The 18,003-nt window shown below is 43.8% G+C and overlaps 1 protein-coding gene across 1 annotated transcript in view; it reads left to right on the top strand.

Annotated features, from left to right (window-relative positions):
* The first annotated feature begins 751 nt into the window (after nucleotides 1-751).
* Nucleotides 752-18,003, top strand: part of KIT (KIT proto-oncogene, receptor tyrosine kinase) — an 84,409-nt gene continuing 67,157 nt past the window's right edge. Inside the window, exon 1 of the mRNA XM_040334844.1 lies at nucleotides 752-904. Within this exon, the coding sequence (XP_040190778.1) occupies nucleotides 868-904 (37 nt within the window). The 5' untranslated portion in view covers nucleotides 752-867. The remainder of the gene's footprint in view (nucleotides 905-18,003) is intronic.

The raw sequence follows: 18,003 nt of genomic DNA, 5'->3' as shown, positions 1-18,003 counted from the left end.
ACCCTGCTGAGCTGTGCGTGGACTGACCCTGCTGAGCTGTGCATGGACTGACCCTGCTAAGCTGTGCATGGACTGACCCCGCTGAGCTGTCTATGGACTGACCCCGTTGAGCTGTCTATACACTGACCCTGCTGAGCTGTCTATGGACTGACCCCGCTGAGCTGTCTATGGACTGACCCCGCTGAGCTGTCTATAGACTGACCCCGCTGAGTTGTCTATGGACTGACCCCGCTGAGCTGTCTATGGACTGACCCCGCTGAGCTGTCTATAGACTGACCCCGCTGAGTTGTCTATGGACTGACCCCGCTGAGCTGTCTATGGACTGACCCCGGTGAGCTGTCTATGGACTGACCCCGCTGAGCTGTCTATGGACTGACCCCGCTGAGCTGTCTTTGGACTGACCCCGCTGAGCTGTATATGAACTGACCCTGCTGAGCTGTCTTTGGACTGACCCCGCTGAGCTGTCTATGAACTGACCCCGCTGAGCTGTGCATGGACTGACCCCGCTGAGCTGTCTATGGACTGACCCCGCTGAGCTGTCTATGGACTGACCCCGCTGAGCTGTCTATGGACTGACCCCGCTGAGCTGTCTATAGACTGACCCCGCTGAGCTGTCTATGGACTGAGCTGTGATCCGATGCTGATCTCTCCCCGCACTGTGTAGCAGAAGTACCATGCACAGCGCTGTGTGTAGGGGGCGGAGTCGGGGGCGTGTCCGGGACAGTAGTGCCTGCTCTATACCTAGCCTGCTCCTGTTCGGGAGGTCAGTTGGAAGAAGTGCGCCCTGTGGATTGGGGACATAGTATCGTGATATCGGGACTGTCCAGGGTGCTCGCTGCCGCCCACCCTCCTCCTGTTGCTTGTACCATGGGCTGGGATTTTGTGTGCTTGCTGCTTCTTGCAGGTCAGCTTGGATCTTCCTTTATCCTTCCTATTACTGAGCATCCTCCTTGTATATTCCTTGTATATTGTGTGGTCCGATGTTTGTTCTCGGTGCGGAGAAGTTTTCCAGGCTGCTGCGATGTAGCAGTGTGTGTGTGTTGTAGGTGATCCCTAGTCTGGAGGTCCGGCCACGTCTTCTTCTTATCATACCATGGGCTTGGCACACGTGTGTTTGATAACAATCCGGGGAAATATTGTGATGATTGTAGTAGTGGGGTTGTGACATTGCAATGATCGCACAATCTGGCCTGACACTGTTTGTGTACACCTCTCTCTGTAATGATTAACGTGACGCAGGTGCTGGGGGAGAGATTGTCTCACATCAGGCCACAGCTTGTGGCACTACAAGTCACAGCGTGTCTTTACAGCTCTGGAAGTGCTGGGACTTGTAGTTCCCAAGAAAGGTCTTGTAGTGCATGTGATGATACAGTACTACTAATATTATTGTAAGGGGCATGCTTTATGGTCACATTGTACAGGGGCATGCTTTAGGGTCACATTGTACAGGGGCATGCTTTATGGTCAGATTGTACAGGGGGCATGCTTTATGGTCACATTGTACAGGGGGCATGCTTTATGGTCACATTGTACAGGGGGCATGCTTTATGGTCACATTGTACAGGGGGCATGCTTTATGGTCACATTGAACAGGGGGCATGCTTTATGGTCACATTGAACAGGGGGCATGCTTTATGGTCACATTGTACAGGGGGCATGCTTTATGGTCACATTGAACAGGGGGCATGCTATGGTCAGACATGGCCACTTGTACAGAGGTCATGGTCAGGTTTGGATACATTGTACTGGCAGGTGACCAATCAGAGGAGCTGATTGTACACGTGGCTAACCGATGCCAGGGCAGACAGCTTCTCTGTGCCAGGGGCTCAGACCTGGGTCTATGTCATTTGCATGTTATAACGATTTCACATTATGTGCCAAGGAAAGCTCTGAATTTACTATCTCAGCATCGATGCCTGCAGAGAACTGACATGAATAGAGCCTTGTTCCTTCGCCAAGGGGGGCTTAGTGGTGGGATCACCTCTGCTTCTTAGCAATGAATTGATGAGAAGAGGGGGTACTAGAGGTGGGGTCACTTCTCTTTCTTAGAAATGTATTGATGAGAAGAGGGGGTAGTAGCGGTGGGGTCACTTCTCTTTCTTAGAAATGTATTGATAAGAAGAGGGGGTAGTAGCGGTGGGGTCACTTCTCTTTTTTTAGAATTGAATTAATAAAAAGGGGAGTACTAGTGGTGGGGTCACTTCTCTTTTTTAAAAATAATTATTAAGAGGGGGTACTAGTGGTGGGATCGCTTCTACCTAGAAATTAGTTGATAAGAAGAAGGGGTACTAATGTTGGGATCACTTCTCTTTGAAATGACTTGATAAGAAGAGGGGGTACTAGTGGTGGGATCGCTTCTCCTTTTTAGAAATGAATTAATAAGAAGAGGGGGTACTAGTCGTGGGATCGCTTCCCTTAGAAATGAATTGATAAGAAGAGGGGGTACTAATGTTGGGATCACTTCTCTTAGAAATGACTTGATAAGAAGAGGGGGTACTAGTTGTGGGATCCCTTCTCTTGCTTAGAAACATATTGTTATGAAGAGGGGGTACTAGTGGTGGGATCACTTTTCCTGCTTAGAAATAAATTGATAAGAATAGGGGGTACTAGTGGTGGGATCGCTTCTCCTTTTTAGAAATTAATTAATAAGAAGAGGGGGTACTAGTGGTGGGATCGCTTCCCTTAGAAATGAATTGATAAGAAGAGGGGGTACTAGTGGTGGGATCGCTTCCCTTAGAAATGAATTGATAAGAAGAGGGGGTACTAATGTTGGGATCACTTCTCTTAGAAATGAATTGATAAGAAGAGGGGGTACTAATGTTGGGATCACTTCTCTTAGAAATGACTTGATAAGAAGAGGGGGTACTAGTTGTGGGATCCCTTCTCTTGCTTAGAAATATATTGTTATGAAGAGGGGGTACTAGTGGTGGGATCACTTTTCCTTTTTAGAAATTAATTAATAAGAAGAGGGGGTACTAGTGGTGGGATCGCTTCCCTTAGAAATTAATTGATAAGAAGAGGGGGTACTAGTGGTGGGATCACGTCATCTTCTTACTAATGAATTGATATGAAGAGGGGGTATCGGAGGGGGATCACTTCTGATTCTTAGAAATTAGTTGATAAGAAGAGGGGGTACTAGTGGTGGGATCACTTCATCTTCTTACTAATGAATTGATATGAAGAGGGGCTATTGGTGAGGGGATCACTTCTGATTCTTAGAAATTAATTCATAAGAATGCAGATTAAGAAAAAACGATCGTAACACAAAGATCATTCTTTTAGTTATTTTAAAAACCAGTGGATTGCTTAGAAAACAAGAATGTAAATAATAACTTACATCTAGGGTGACTTTAGAATAGGGTTGAGCCATGCACGTCTTGTGTTTTGGCAAGATGCGTTTTTTTCTTTTTTATTTCAATAAAAAGCAAATTTTGGCAAAATCTACAAGTGTGGTTCCATCATAAATGATACCTATCAAGGGGCGCTCAGTAAACACTGACTTTTTTTAGGGGGTAAGTACTTCTTGATTGTCTCAATACAGTTGAGAAAAATTAGACTAGAGCAGCCTTTCTCAACCTTTTTACCCCAGAGAAACCCTTTGAATTTTTAGGTTATGGGGAACCCCTTTGAAAAGCAAGCCGTTGGAGATCAGTGGGAGAAATTCAGCTTACACTGGTGGTCAGTTAGAAGAATGTACTCCTTGCAGTGTTGGGCAGAATGCCCTTTCAGACAGCGATCATTAGTGGCATGTATGCTCTGTCAAGTGGTATTGGCTCCAGAATTAAGCAGATTGGAAGTCAATCAGCCATGGCCAAAAGATCTCCTAGAAAACCTCTGGAGGAACCCTAGGCTTCCACTGGTTGAGAATAGCTGGATTAGAGTCTGATGTAAACGTTTCAGCAAAGCACAATTGTTTGTTTGCTGTGATCAATGAATGTGATATTTATAGGATGGAATGATAACGTTTGATGTTTACAATTGTTAGCTTGTGTGTTGGTGTGTATGTGAGTATTTTTCATATCGTGTCGCTGTGAATCTTTGAACTGATGCAGACTTATTTCAGAAATGATTATGGCTTTCATCTGACAGAATGCCTCTAGTAGCTAGCTAACAGGTCAGTTGGACAAGCTAGTTCTTTTATTTTTTTTTCTTGCTGTGTCAGTTTTGTGCCTTTGAACGGTTGCCGTGGCTCTGAATGAAAACTTTGCTGAAACCTTAGACATGTCTTTGTAGAGGATCGTAGAAAATGAGTGCCTTAAGTTGTTGTTACGGTTACAAGACTAGAGATAAGAGAGCCTGAGACAACACAGATTGTCTCTACTATCCCCAGGAGCTGACCTTTAGGAACAGACACTAGGTAGGGTGTGAATGTGTTTAGGAAAGTGCTTCAGTGACAAATTCAGTGCTACAATTCTTTATATTAGGTCTTCCACTAACAATGATAGGTAGTGAGAAGTCCACCAAGGACTGAATAGCACGGCAGCGGAATCCATCCATCCCAGGCACAAACTTTGAATAACGTTTTAATGCATGACCGCTGTTTGGTGTCATGGCTAGTTTTATTCTGTTTTTAAACATTTTTCCCATCCCTTAGGAAGTTGACGTACCCTAGGCTTTCCCACAATTTACACCACAGAGGAACCCTGAAAACCATTTTTAGGTCTCAGGGACCCCTGGAAAAAATGAATTTAGTGGTCACCAGCTTTCTGCTCTCCCCTCGGTGGTGGTCCAAATGCCAACCCTACAGCCGGCTAAAAAGATCACTTGTGTCATGTTTTTGGATCTGCCAAGTAACGTTGGCCAGAGAACTATACAAGCACAATCATGTTGGAGACCAATCAGCCACTGGAACCCCTTGCAATGTGTAAAGGAACTTAAGAGCCGGTTTACACAGGGGCAACACGACTCTGGCCGCGACTTTGCAAGGCGACCTGGACACGATCTCGGGCGACTTACAAAGCGACATCAAATCGCCTCCAGGACAGGTGACTTTCCAGTGGCCAATCAAACAACAATCAGCTCTGTGGGAGGGAGGGGTTTGCTGAGAAAATAATTTTCTCTTCCTGTATTGTTTCTTCAGTTAAAGTGGAGTTCCAGCCATTTTTTATGTTTATTAAAAGTCAGCAGCTACAAAAAGTGTAGCTGCTGGCTTTTAATAAACAGACACTTACCTGTTCCACGGTCCAGCGTTGTGCCGCCCGGAGCTTCGCTCATCCCCCCCCTTCTCCGCCGGCGCCTCCATTGTAACTGTGGGCACCCGGCCGTGACAGCTTTCGGCTTCGCGGCTGGGCACTCACTGCACATGTGCGAACAGAGCAGCGTTCCCTGAGTGGACAGGAAATTGCCTGGGACCTGTCATGTGTCCCAGGTGATCGCCTACAGGGAGGGGCCGCCAAAAGGCGATATGATGTATCGCCTTAGCGGTCCCAGGGCAGAAGGAGGAAGTGGGACAGGAAGTCCCACTCCTACTGAAGCCCCCATTCCCCCCCCCCCAAAAAAAAATTACATGCCACATGTGGCATGTAAGGGGGTGAGGAGTGGATTAAGCGAAAGTTTCACTTTTGGGTGGAACTCCACTTTAAAACACGATCCGACTTTGGAGGCGACTTCCATTCCAATGGGTACAAGTCGCCTAGAAGTCAGATTGAAGAAGTACAGGAACCTTTTCTGAAGTCGGAGCGACTTCAGTAGTGTACATTAAGACGGCTCCCATTCACTTCCATTGATTTTCTCAACAGTGCGACTTGGAGCGACTTCAAGTCGGATCCCAAGTCACCCCTGTGTGAAACGGCTCTAAGGGTTCCATGGAACACTGGTTGATAATGGCTGACGTAACTTCAGGGTTCCAAGGAACGCTGGTTGATAATGGCTGACGTAACTTCAGGGTTCCAAGGAACGCTGGTTGATAATGGCTGACGTAACTTCAGGGTTCCAAGGAACGCTGGTTGATAATGACTGATGTAACTTCAGGGTTCCAAGGAACGCTGGTTGATAATGGCTGATGTAACTTCAGGGTTCCAAGGAACGCTGGTTGATAATGGCTGATGTAACTTCAGGGTTCCAAGGAACGCTGGTTGATAATGGCTGATGTAACTTCAGGGTTCCAAGGAACACTGGTTGATAATGGCTGACGTAACTTCAGGGTTCCAAGGAACGCTGGTTGATAATGACTGATGTAACTTCAGGGTTCCAAGGAACGCTGGTTGATAATGGCTGACGTAACTTCAGGGTTCCAAGGAACGCTGGTTGATAATGGCTGACGTAACTTCAGGGTTCCAAGGAACGCTGGTTGATAATGGCTGATGTAACTTCAGGGTTCCAAGGAACGCTGGTTGATAATGGCTGACGTAACTTCAGGGTTCCAAGGAACGCTGGTTGATAATGGCTGATGTAACTTCAGGGTTCCAAGGAACGCTGGTTGATAATGGCTGATGTAACTTCAGGGTTCCAAGAAACGCTGGTTGATAATGACTGATGTAACTTCAGGGTTCCAAGGAAAGCTGGTTGATAATGACTGACGTAACTTCAGGGTTCCAAGGAACGCTGGTTGATAATGCCTAATATACCCTTCTTTAGTGAAGACTACCCACTAAGAATTAGAATTACCAATAGTGACTGGTGTTGGTTAGTTCACGTTTGTTATTAGTCCAATGCTTTTCAACCAACTGATCCACACATAACACAGGGATAAAGTGCCAGTCTGGTGCTCATGTCAACGTTCGGAATGTGCAGGTATTTGGCACACTGAAGAGACATAACAGAGTGAGCGAGCTTTTCAGGCTGTGCAGGGAGCAGCGCGTGCCAGCTGCAAGACGTAAACAGGTGCTTGTGGCCAGTGGATACTTTGTGATAAAAAAATGAATTTTATTAGTGTAGTATTTGGAAGTATGTTTTATTTTCAGTTTTTGACTTAAGGTATAAGCAGCTCAAAAAATGAGAGGGTAACAATATCTTATCCATGGTGGCAGACACACAGTTCTTAGCGGTGACATCAATCTCACAGACTATGAAGACTATTCTGATCACTATGGTATATGAGGCACCAGCACCACTCCCTTGTTATAACTTACACGTAAAAGCTTCAGAACTCTGTATACTGTACTGCATTGAAGATGAACAAATTGTTCCTGCTCCCTATATTTAGGGAAAGCTCATTCCTTAGTATATCTCCTACTAGTACAATTAGCATTTTTGTGGTTATGATTGCAAAAGACTACAACCATTATATGACATCACCTGCCAATCATCATGAGAGATTAAATGTTCTGAGATAGACAGATTTTTTGATGCCAGGTTAAAAGCAGCACCAGGGCGTCTTCTCAGCTCCATGCATTCACTTGTTTGCGCCTACAGTTCCACCAAGCATCAATGTGCCGATCTTCTCCTTAAATACTATCAGGCTATGTACATACACGTGTTATGACTATCTATAGTTTACATGCCTTCTATAAAGAGTGTAAACCCTAACAATGAACTTCTCATATTTGCTTAATTTTGCCTCTTTAACCACTTAAGCCCAGGAAGAATTTACCCCCTTCCCGACCAGGAAATTTTTAGCGATACGGCACTGCATCGCTTTAACTGACAATTGCGCAGTCATGCGACGCTGGACCCAAACAAAATTGACGTCCTTTTTTCCCCACAAATAGATCTTTCTTATGGTGGTATTTGATCACCTCTGCGGTTTTTATTTTTTGCGCTATAAACAAAAGGAGAGCGATAATTTTGAAAAAAACACAGTGGGGGTAATTTACTAAAGGCAAATCCACTTTGCACTGAAAGTACACTTGGAAGTGCAGTCGCTGTAGATCCGAGGGGGACATGCAAGGAAAATAAAAAACAGCATTTTAGCTTGCACATGATTGGATGATAAAATCAACAGAGCTTCCCCTTATTTAAGATCTGCCCCTCAGTTTAGCAGCGACTGCTATTTCAAGTGCACTTGTAGTTTGCACTTGCAGTGCAAAGTGGAATTGCCTTTTGTAAATAACCCCCAATATCTTTTACTTTTTGCAATAATAAATATCCAATTAAAAAATAATAATGTTTTCCTCAGTTTAGGCCGATATATATTCTTCTACATATTTCTGTTAAAAAAAAGTGTATATTGATTTGCGCAAATGGACACATTTGACACATTTTTGGGACCTTTTGACATTTATAGAGCAATCAGTGCTATAAAAATGCAGATTACTGTATACATGTCACTGGCAGGGAAGGGTTTAACACGAGGGGGCGATCAAGATGTTAACTGTGTTTTCTAGGTGTGTTCTAACTGTGAGGGGGATGGGACTGACTAGGGGAGGAGAAAGACTAAGTAGGAACACACAATCTGTCTCCTCTCCCCTGAGAGAACAGCGATTTGTGTGTTTTACACACACAGATCCCGGTTCTCACTCTGTCACGAGCGATCATGGGTGCCCTGCGCATCGGCTCTGGGGACACGCTACGGGTGCACCTCCTATGGGATCTTAAAGGGCCCACGCACAGCTACGACGGCTCGCCTAGGGGAGCCATCCTGCCGCAGTACAACTACCCGGAATTGGTTAAAAAATACAATTTAAAGCATTTTGTTTCTATCTGTTCAAAACTGCCTGTTGATCATGTCAGAAATTTAGAGCTGTCCTGTGTCCTGTGCACAATTTTTGTGTTGCTGTCTCAAGGAGAGTAACTATCCTTCCCAGTTCTTACCTTGGGACTACAGAATGATTAGCTTGTATGTTGTGAAGATGGGAGAGTCATTGTAGCCTCATGTGGCTCAATTTTGATTCCCCTGATGGAGGAATAGATGGAGACATTCTCCAGAGCCGGCTATTGTATTCAAACAATTGCAGAATCTGCAGCTGCCTGAATACCCGAACAGTGACTGCATCTGGTAGGATGCAGTCACTGTTCAGATGCCAATTTTGCACCTACAGAGTCACACACAGTTCCTATTTTGGCCAGTTCAGCAAGAGTTGGGTGACATTTAAGTAATCTGTGGTCAGCCTAAAAGAGATGTATGTTTTTTTTTTGTTTTGTTTTTTGCTGCATCTGTCCCCTTGCACCTCTAAGGCCCCTTTCACACGATCAGACCGTTCAGGTCCACCTGTTAGTTTTGACGGCAGACCTGAACGGCCGCTCCATGCAGTCCTAAGGAGCGTCAGATGTCAGCGGAGACATGTCCGCTGACATCCGATCTGCTAAAATCAGACGGATGGCAATACGTCTCCATCCGTCCATATCGGATCGGGTTAGATCTGATGAAAACGAACATGCTGTCCGTTTTCATCAGATCTCTCCATAGGAGACAGCGGCGCTGCACAAGCCCTTCCCCGCTCAGTGAGCAGAGAGGGGCTTGCCATCCTCTGGCTCAGCAGAGATCTGCGGACAGATCTCCTGCTGAGCTGGCGGACTCCGTAGCGACGGAGTCAGCCTCGTGTGAAAGGAGCCTAACACCGCTCGGTTCTTACAGCTCCCAGAGCAGAAAGCTGGTTACTCTCAGTCAGCAGCTCTCTGCTCTGCCCCTCCGCGCTCACTGAAGCGATAGGCTGTGGAGGGGGCGGGAGCGGCCGGCTCGCTGAGAGGCTAAGCTGGGATTCAGTCCAGGCACCTGGCAGATCCAGACTCCCAGAGTCAGGATGACGCAGGGCCCTGACTCACTCTGTGACGTCAGCCAACAGCAGGATGCAGCTCGCTGTCTGTTGAAAACGGGTCACCGGAGTGCAGAAGGAACTGCACTCCTGTGATCAACAGAAGTACAGCCAAACAGTGGGTTTGAGACAAGGCTCAATCCACAGTGCATTTCTGGCAGATCAATGGGTATCCTTCTGTTCATGTGCAATGGAGAAATGTGCCCATTTAGCAGAGATGTACTGCGTATGCTTTTTTATGTTGCACTGACATACACTTATTTGATCCTGACCTCTTTCTGTCCTTTTGGCTCATAATCTAAAATGTAAAATAAGGTCATGAAAGAGTTAAACTGCCCTCCATCCCCCTCCATGTGTGTGACTTTGGTAACAATGCCTTCTATAGAGCCTGTCACCACAAGAGAGTTTACGCAATGTTCGAAGGTGTCTTTACCATTTCCCATTTCCTTTGTGGTGCCCAAGTTAATAAAGATGTAAAACACAAGTTAAACCCTGTGTAGATGGCCAGCTAATGGAGGCTTCAAAGAGTTCTAATAGCTGCTGAGCTGCCGTTTGCTTGTTATAATCTTTGGAAAGCAAATATGGATAGGAATTTACAAGCAACCTCTGCACATTTTTTTCAGTCTAGACCGAAAATCCACATACCTGGTGCTCATTCAGGTAATGTCTGTTTGTTGCACACATGGATTAAATACGTAGCAAGATGGCTTGTTATTGAGACTTTTTCCTTCCTGTGCGTAATGAAGGTAGTAAATGTAAACAGGAACCACATGACAAGCCAGCAATTGCTCAAATACAGATGTTTAATAATGTGGTTTATAAAACGTATATTGCGGTGGTGTAATTGGTTGTGATGGTATAGACCGAGTCTGCCCATAGATGGGAAGATCTACCTGCAATATCGATGTACCAGCTATCGCTTTTGGCCAAGCTTCAATCAAGGCGACACAGTGAAAGGACGCGTTGGTTACAATGATTTGTAGCTTTTTGAGAGATTTCATGGAGCAGTAAAGAGTACTGATGCTTAGCTTGCTATGACAGACCACTAATGCCCCATACAAACGATCTGAAAATCGTACGAAAAATGCAACTTTCGAATCGATCGTACGATAATCAGATCGAGCTTTCGAGAGCCGATCATTTCAGTTCATCCGATATTATTCTATCGGACATACGTACAATGCCAGATCGTACGACAGCTGTCGTTCGAAAATGCAATACAAATGCATTACAACACATGACATCACTTCTGAATTTTTATTCTGTCGTACGAGAATTTTCGCAACTTTAGTAAACTCATCAGTTTCGACGTGCGATTAGCATGCAAAAAAAAAAACGGATGATCATTCGTCTGATAATCTCATCGGGCTAGATTCAGGTAGGGGCGCGCATAGTTACGGTGGCGCAGCGTATCGTATTTACGCTACGCCGCCGTAAGTTAGAGAGGCAAGTGCTGTATTCACAAAGCACTTGCCTTCTAAGTTACGGCGCCGTAGCGTAAATGGGCCCGGCGTAAGCGCGCGTAATTCAAATGTGGATGAGGGGGCGTGTTTTATGTTAATTCTTGGTGACCCGACATGTACATATCCCAGTGTGCATTGCTCCAAAGTACGCCACAAGGTGTATTGGTTTCGACGTGAACGTAAATTACGTCCAGCCCAATTCGCAAACGACTTACGCAAACAACGTAAAAAAATTAAAATTTCGACGTGGGAACGACGGTCATACTTATTGCATGCGCCACCTAATAGCAGGAGCAACCTTACGCCGAAAAAGCCTAACATAAACAACGTAAAAAAATAGCGCCGGGCGTACGTAAATTTGTGAATCGGCGTATCTAGGTCATTTGCATATTCTACGCCGAAAACAACGTAAGTGCTACCTAGCGGCCAGCGTAAATATGCACCCTAAGATACGACGGTGTAAGAGACTTACGCCAGTCGCATCTTAGGCTAATGTCGGCGTATCTTGCTTTCTGAATACAGAAAAAATATACGCCTGCGTAATTCATTGCTGAATCTAGCCCATTGTGTGTACGGACGGGGCTTTACTCCATAGCTGGGTGGTGCCCAAAGGGCTACCCAGGGCTTGGCCGATTTTCAAACTGTCCAGCTTTACTCTGTTTTCTGCTCCTCAGAGCACATGTAGCAAGAGTCCTAATGGGGTTGATTTACCAAAGGCAAAAAGACTGTTCACTTTGCAAGTGCAGTTGCACTCTCTAAGGCTATTTGCTCCAGAGCTTAGCAAATGAGGGAAGTTCTGCAGACTTCTATCATCCAATCATGTGCAAGCAAAAATCCAATTTTTGTAAAATATTTTGCTTGCATATGATTGGGTATACTTTGCAAAGTGAAGCTTGACCTCTTTTACTAAGTTCTGGAACAAATGCGTTTGCAAAGCGCACAGTATATTTGCCATTAGTAAATCTACCCCACTGGTTCCTAGATTATCGATACTTTTTATTTTTTTTGCAATATACACAACTGCATTCAATAATGTTTTTTTAACTCTGGACTGACTGCCTTTAAAGGGGTTGTAAAGGTACAATTGTTTTTTCTTAAATAGCTTCCTTTACCTTAGTGCAGTCCTCCTTCACGTACCTCATCCTTCGATTTTGCTTTTAAATGTCCTTATTTCTTCTGAGAAATCCTCACTTCCTGTTCTTCTGTCTGTAACTACACACTGTAATGCAAGGCTTTCTCCCTGGTGTGGAGTGTCGTGCTCACCCCCTCCCCTGGACTACAGGAGGGTCAGGACGCTCTCTACATTGCAGATAGAGAAAGGAGATGTGTGTTAGTGGGGGTCTTGACTCTCCTGTAGTCCAAGGGAGGGGGCGAGCACGACACTCCACACCAGGGAGAAAGCCTTGCATTACTGTGTGGAGTTACAGACCTCAATTTTCCTTCTAAATGTTTTTTTTCTCACTTCCTGTTCCTCCTCAGTAAGCTTGCCCCCATGATCACAGCATCTCCCCGCAGGGATGTAGTCCCAAGGGAGGGGGCGAGCACGCTGACTAACCCCCAGCCAGAACGGCTCGGATGATGGGGGAAAGCTTACTGAGGAGGAGCAGGAAGTGAGAAATTCAGACAAAGAAAAAAAGGGAAATGGAAGGAAAAGGTAAGTGAACCAACAATGCACTAGCTTAAAGGAACATATTTGGAAAATAAAAAACAAACCTTTACAACCCCTTTTACTGTAATAAATGCCTTCATTGGAAATCTTCATAGCTCACTAATGACCTGTTTGTAAGCAATTAGAAGGTAAAAAAAATGTTCCATAATATCTAATAATGAAACAGGTGTATGTCTGTCAAGTTTTATTATAGCCATGGGCTACTTCTGTCTTTAACAGTTATAAAACCACAGGTTACCTTCCCCATTTAGTCATTTTTTTTCCTCTTACAAATGTCCATTCAATTGTGTCATTTTTTTAGCTGCTTCTCTACAATGATTCGCCAACTTTTTTTTTATTTTTATTAAAGATGAATTCTAGGCATGGTATATTTGTACATACAGTGGAACCTTGGATTGCGAGTAACGTGGTTAACGAGCGTTTCGCAATACAAGCATTTTTTTTTTCAAATCCTGACTCGGTTTAAGAGTGTTGTCTCACAACACAAGCAGGATTCAAGCCTCTGCAGTGTACAATACCACATTTGGCCAGAGGGGGCGTCGGAGCCGATTGGGGCTGATCTGAGCCATTTGGAAATACTCCGTTCCCGACTGTTTCAGAGCCTTTTCGAGTGTTTCCCAATGCAGCCAAACGGTCTCCAAGTATTTCCGAGTCTCTCCAGTGCCCCCCACCTCTGGCCACGTGTGGTATTGCGTGCCATAGAAGTCAATATGGAACTAATTATTTTTGTTTCCATTGACTTCTATGGGGAAACTCGCTTTGATATGTGAGTGCTTTGGATTACAAGCATTCTCCTGGAACGCATTATGCTCGTAATCCAAGGTTCCACTGTAGTTACCGTACATTTATCTGGCTTGGACCAATGTAAACTATGTGTATACCATACCTAACCAACCAATCCAACCACAATGGCGGAAGTGACGTATCATGTATGTAACCCAGGGATAGCTTTGTGTTTATTTATTATATGAATTGCGCCCATGCTGAGCAGCCAACCTTCTGTGTTCAGAATGCGTCAGTCCGACCACTCAGCACAGGACCCAGAAACAAGTAGAGATCACCAGAGTAGCAGTGTCTACTTTAGTGGTTTCCAGCTTCCGGGGCATTGGCCAGATATGATAGTTACATTTTTCCAGCTTGGACTATGTATATATGTCAAATATACTATGCCAGGAATTCTTCTTGAACAGCTTTTTGAAATACCAATTAAGTGTTGAATGCTGTTGAAGTGTATTTCCTATAAAACTAGCAATCCCCTATGTGGAAATCTTACCCCTGTGTAGTAACAGGGAAAGGTCCTAATTCAGTTTCTAGGTTTTCTTTACATAAAGTACTGGAATTACATTTTCATTTCAGCAGCACTTAGTGGCTGTCTATGAGAGCAACTGTACTCTATTGTTGGATTCTGGTCCACCAAGTAGTATAAGAAAACATGGGGCTAATGATTTCTTACTGGTTCTTCTCCACCAAGTAGTATAAGAAAACATGGAGCTAATGGTTTCTTACTGGTCCTCTACCACCAAGTAGTATAAGAAAACATGGGGCTATTGTTTTCTTACTGGTCCTCTACGACCAAGTAGTATAAGAAAACATGGGGCTAATGGTTTCTTACTGGTCCTGTATCACCAAGTAGTAAATGAAGACATGGGGCTAATGGTTTCTTACTGGTTCTCTACCACCACATAGTATAAGAAAACATGGGGCTAATGGCTTCTTACTGGTCATCTTTACACAAATAGTATAAGTAAACATGGGGCTAATGGTTTCTTACTGGTCCTCTACCACCAAGTAGTATAAGAAAACATTGGGCTAAGTGTTTCTCACTGGTCATCTATCCACAAATAGTATACGAAAACATGGGGCTAATGGTTTCTTACTGGTCCACTACCACCACGTAGTATAAGAAAACATAGTACTAATGGTTTCTTACTGGTTCTCTACCACCACATAGTATTCGAAAACATGGGGCTAATGGTTTCTTACTGGTCCACTACCACCACGTAGTATAAGAAAACATGGTACTAATGGTTTCTTACTGGTTCTCTACCACCAAATAGTATAAGAAAACATGGGGCTAATGGTTTCTTACTGGTTCTCTACCACCACATAGTATAAGAAAACATGGGGCTAATGGTTTCTTACTGGTTCTCTACCACCACATAGTATAAGAAAACATGGAGCTAATGGATTCTTACTGGTCCTCTACCACCAAGTAGTATAAGAAAACATGGAGCTAATGGCTTCTTACTGGTCCTCTACCACCAAGAAGTATAGGAAAACATGGAGCTAATAGTTTCTTACTGGTCCTCTACCACCAAGTAGTATAAGAAAACATGGAGCTAATAGTTTCTTACTGGTCCTCTACCACCAAGTAGTATAAGAAAACATGGAGCTAATGGCTTCTTACTGGTTCTCTACCACCACATAGTATAAGAAAACATGGAGCTAATGGTTTCTTACTGGTCCTCTACCACCAAGTAGTATAAGAAAACATGGAGCTAATGGTTTCTTACTGGTCCTCTAGCACGTAGTAGCAGTATCATTTACAAGGTGACACCTCCCTGGAGTCAGACAGCTCCCCCCCTAACACGTTTGCATTCGAGTATGGTTTTGGTTATGGTCTATTTAGAGGTGGCTTCTTCTAAATCCCTGTGCTCATCCTTCCTGTTTACAGTTGTAGGCTGATACGGTAGCACTGTACAGAGTAATAGAGCCCTGACTACTATTTAGGCAGTATTACTTTCTGTACTTAATAATATTAAAAAAATATATATTCTGTTCAGCTTTAACTGTACGTTGATAAAATGCCCATGACTGTTGTACCTAAGGCACTTTAATTTGTATTCTATTATAATGGACTAAATAATTCCTCTGTGTTCACACCTTTACGGGTAGTGCTGCCTTCCCAGACAACGGTGCAAAAGATCTGTTGCTTTCCAGACACTCCTTCCCTCCCGTCTCAGCAGGAACTAATTATTTGCATATCCCTGTTATTTTTGTATAGAAGCTGATTGCATGATTTCTGTTGTCTAATTCAGATTGCAGGTGTGTATTTATGGAAGTAAAATGACAGCAAGTAAGACAAGCGACTTGATTTATAGTTTTCTTGTAATCACAGGCAGTGCTGGTGTAAACGGTTATGATCTTTGGGTCAAAAACGACTCTTTAATGTTTAATACCACAAGTGAGTTGTGGAGTTCAGTCTCTCGGATGCTATTATGGGTGGTAATTGAGTAGTAATTGAGTATCGGTTTAATGGTATAATTTGACTTTAGGGGAGCTGGCCTCAGCCTAAAACCACTAAGCATCTCTGCTGTGCAATCAAGAGAGGTTTAAGTGGACAGTAAATGTAATTGGTCCTTGAAATCTCTTCGTTATTAGAAATGCCTGCACTGACCATATACCTGTACTAACATTTTATGTGTGTGCCTTGTCTGTTTTCCAACAATGTGTGCAATGTGGAATTCATCCAGGGAAGGTAATCAGGGTTTATAATTGGAAGCTAGACGGCGGCTGTGCATGTACTATTGATGTTATTAATGAAAAGACTTGGAACATATAGGAAAGCTGTAAATGATATAAATGTACATGAGCATAAAATGTCAGCTTTTTATCATAAATCAGATGCTATGAGATAAAATTGTTTTTGTGTGAAAAGATTTTTACCTACACAGGAAAAACTTCACTAATGCCTTGTACACACGATCGGAATTTCCGATGAAAAAAGTCAGACGGACTTTTTCCATTGGAAATTCCGACTGTGTGTATGCCCATCGGAGAAAATCCATCAGAAATTCTGATGAATTCAATCAGAGTTTAAATATAGAACATCTTCTATTTTACTCCGATGGAATCCCGTCGGAATTTCGATGTGCTTTTGGTCGGGCAAAAGCCAGATCGTGTGTACAAGGCATAAGGCTACTAACACTCCAACTTTAAAATAAAGGATGGTATTGATGGTTTGGTGCATCAGCTTGCAAAAAAAAATGGTTTAACAATCTTTACATGGGTGAAGGCAGGGGTTGACAAATTTGCTTGGAATCTAGGAGCCAGCTAAAAAAGTTAGGAGCCAGAAAACGCACCCCGTCCCGACGAGCTTGCGCGCAGAAGCAAACGCATACGTGAGCAGCACCCGCATATGTAAACAGTGTTGAAACCACACATGTGAGGTATCGCCGCGATTGGTAGAGCGAGAGCAATAATTCTAGCCCTAGACCTCCTCTGTAACTCAAAACATGCAACCTGTAGATTTTTTTAAACGTTGCCTATGAAGATTTTAAAGGGTAAAAGTTTATCGGCATTCCACGAGCGGACGCAATTTTGAAGCGTGACATGTTGGGTATGAATTTACTCGGCGTAACATTATCTTTCATAATATTAAAAAAAATGGGGATAACTTTACTGTTGTCTTATTTTTTAATTAAAAAAAGTGTAATTTTTTCCCAAAAAAGTGCGCTTCTAAGACCGCTGCGCAAATACAGTGTGACAGAAAGTATTGCAACGATCGCCATTTTATTCTCTAGGGTGTTAGGGATAAAAAATATATATAATGTTTGGGGGTTCTAATTAGAGGGAAGAAGATGGCAGTGAAAATAGTGAAAAATCACATTAGAATTGCTGTTTAACTTGTAATGCTTAACTTGTAATACCAACGGCTACCACCAGATGGCGCCAGCTCACAACTAGTGGTAATAACTTGTAATACCAACGGCTCACCACCAGATGGCGCCAGCTCACAAAAAAAAAATATTTTTTGCCCACCTTCCAAGCCAAGTCGCCAGGACACTATTTCTAGTCGCCATGGCGACCTGGCGCCTGGGATTTGTCGATCCCTGGGTGAAGGTATAGTAAGTATAAATACAGTATTTGCAGCATACATGCAAAGAGAAATCTAGAGAGCAGAAGTGTGCCAGCTACCCAACTATACAGAAAAAAAAGATAGCCTTTGGGATTAATAAAGTATTCTGAATCTGAAGTAGAGGAAGCCCTATGCAAGCTGCAGTTCAATCCTAGTTGAAGCTTAGGCTGGCCATACATAGATCAGTTATTTTCAATCATTTAGTGTAGTGGTCGCCAACCTTTTAGACCTCACAGACCGCCAAACTCACAATTTTGAACCCCGCAGACCACTAACATGAATTTTACATGCTATATACACACAATGCTTCATCTCACAGCATCCCCAACCACCCCCCTCCCCCACACTCTGCATCCACAATCACCCCCGTCCCCCACGCTC

This window comes from Rana temporaria, chromosome 1, assembly GCF_905171775.1.
Source record: "Rana temporaria chromosome 1, aRanTem1.1, whole genome shotgun sequence".
In the NCBI taxonomy this organism is placed as follows: Eukaryota; Metazoa; Chordata; class Amphibia; order Anura; family Ranidae; genus Rana; species Rana temporaria.
This window is presented reverse-complemented; position numbering and strand designations above follow the sequence as displayed.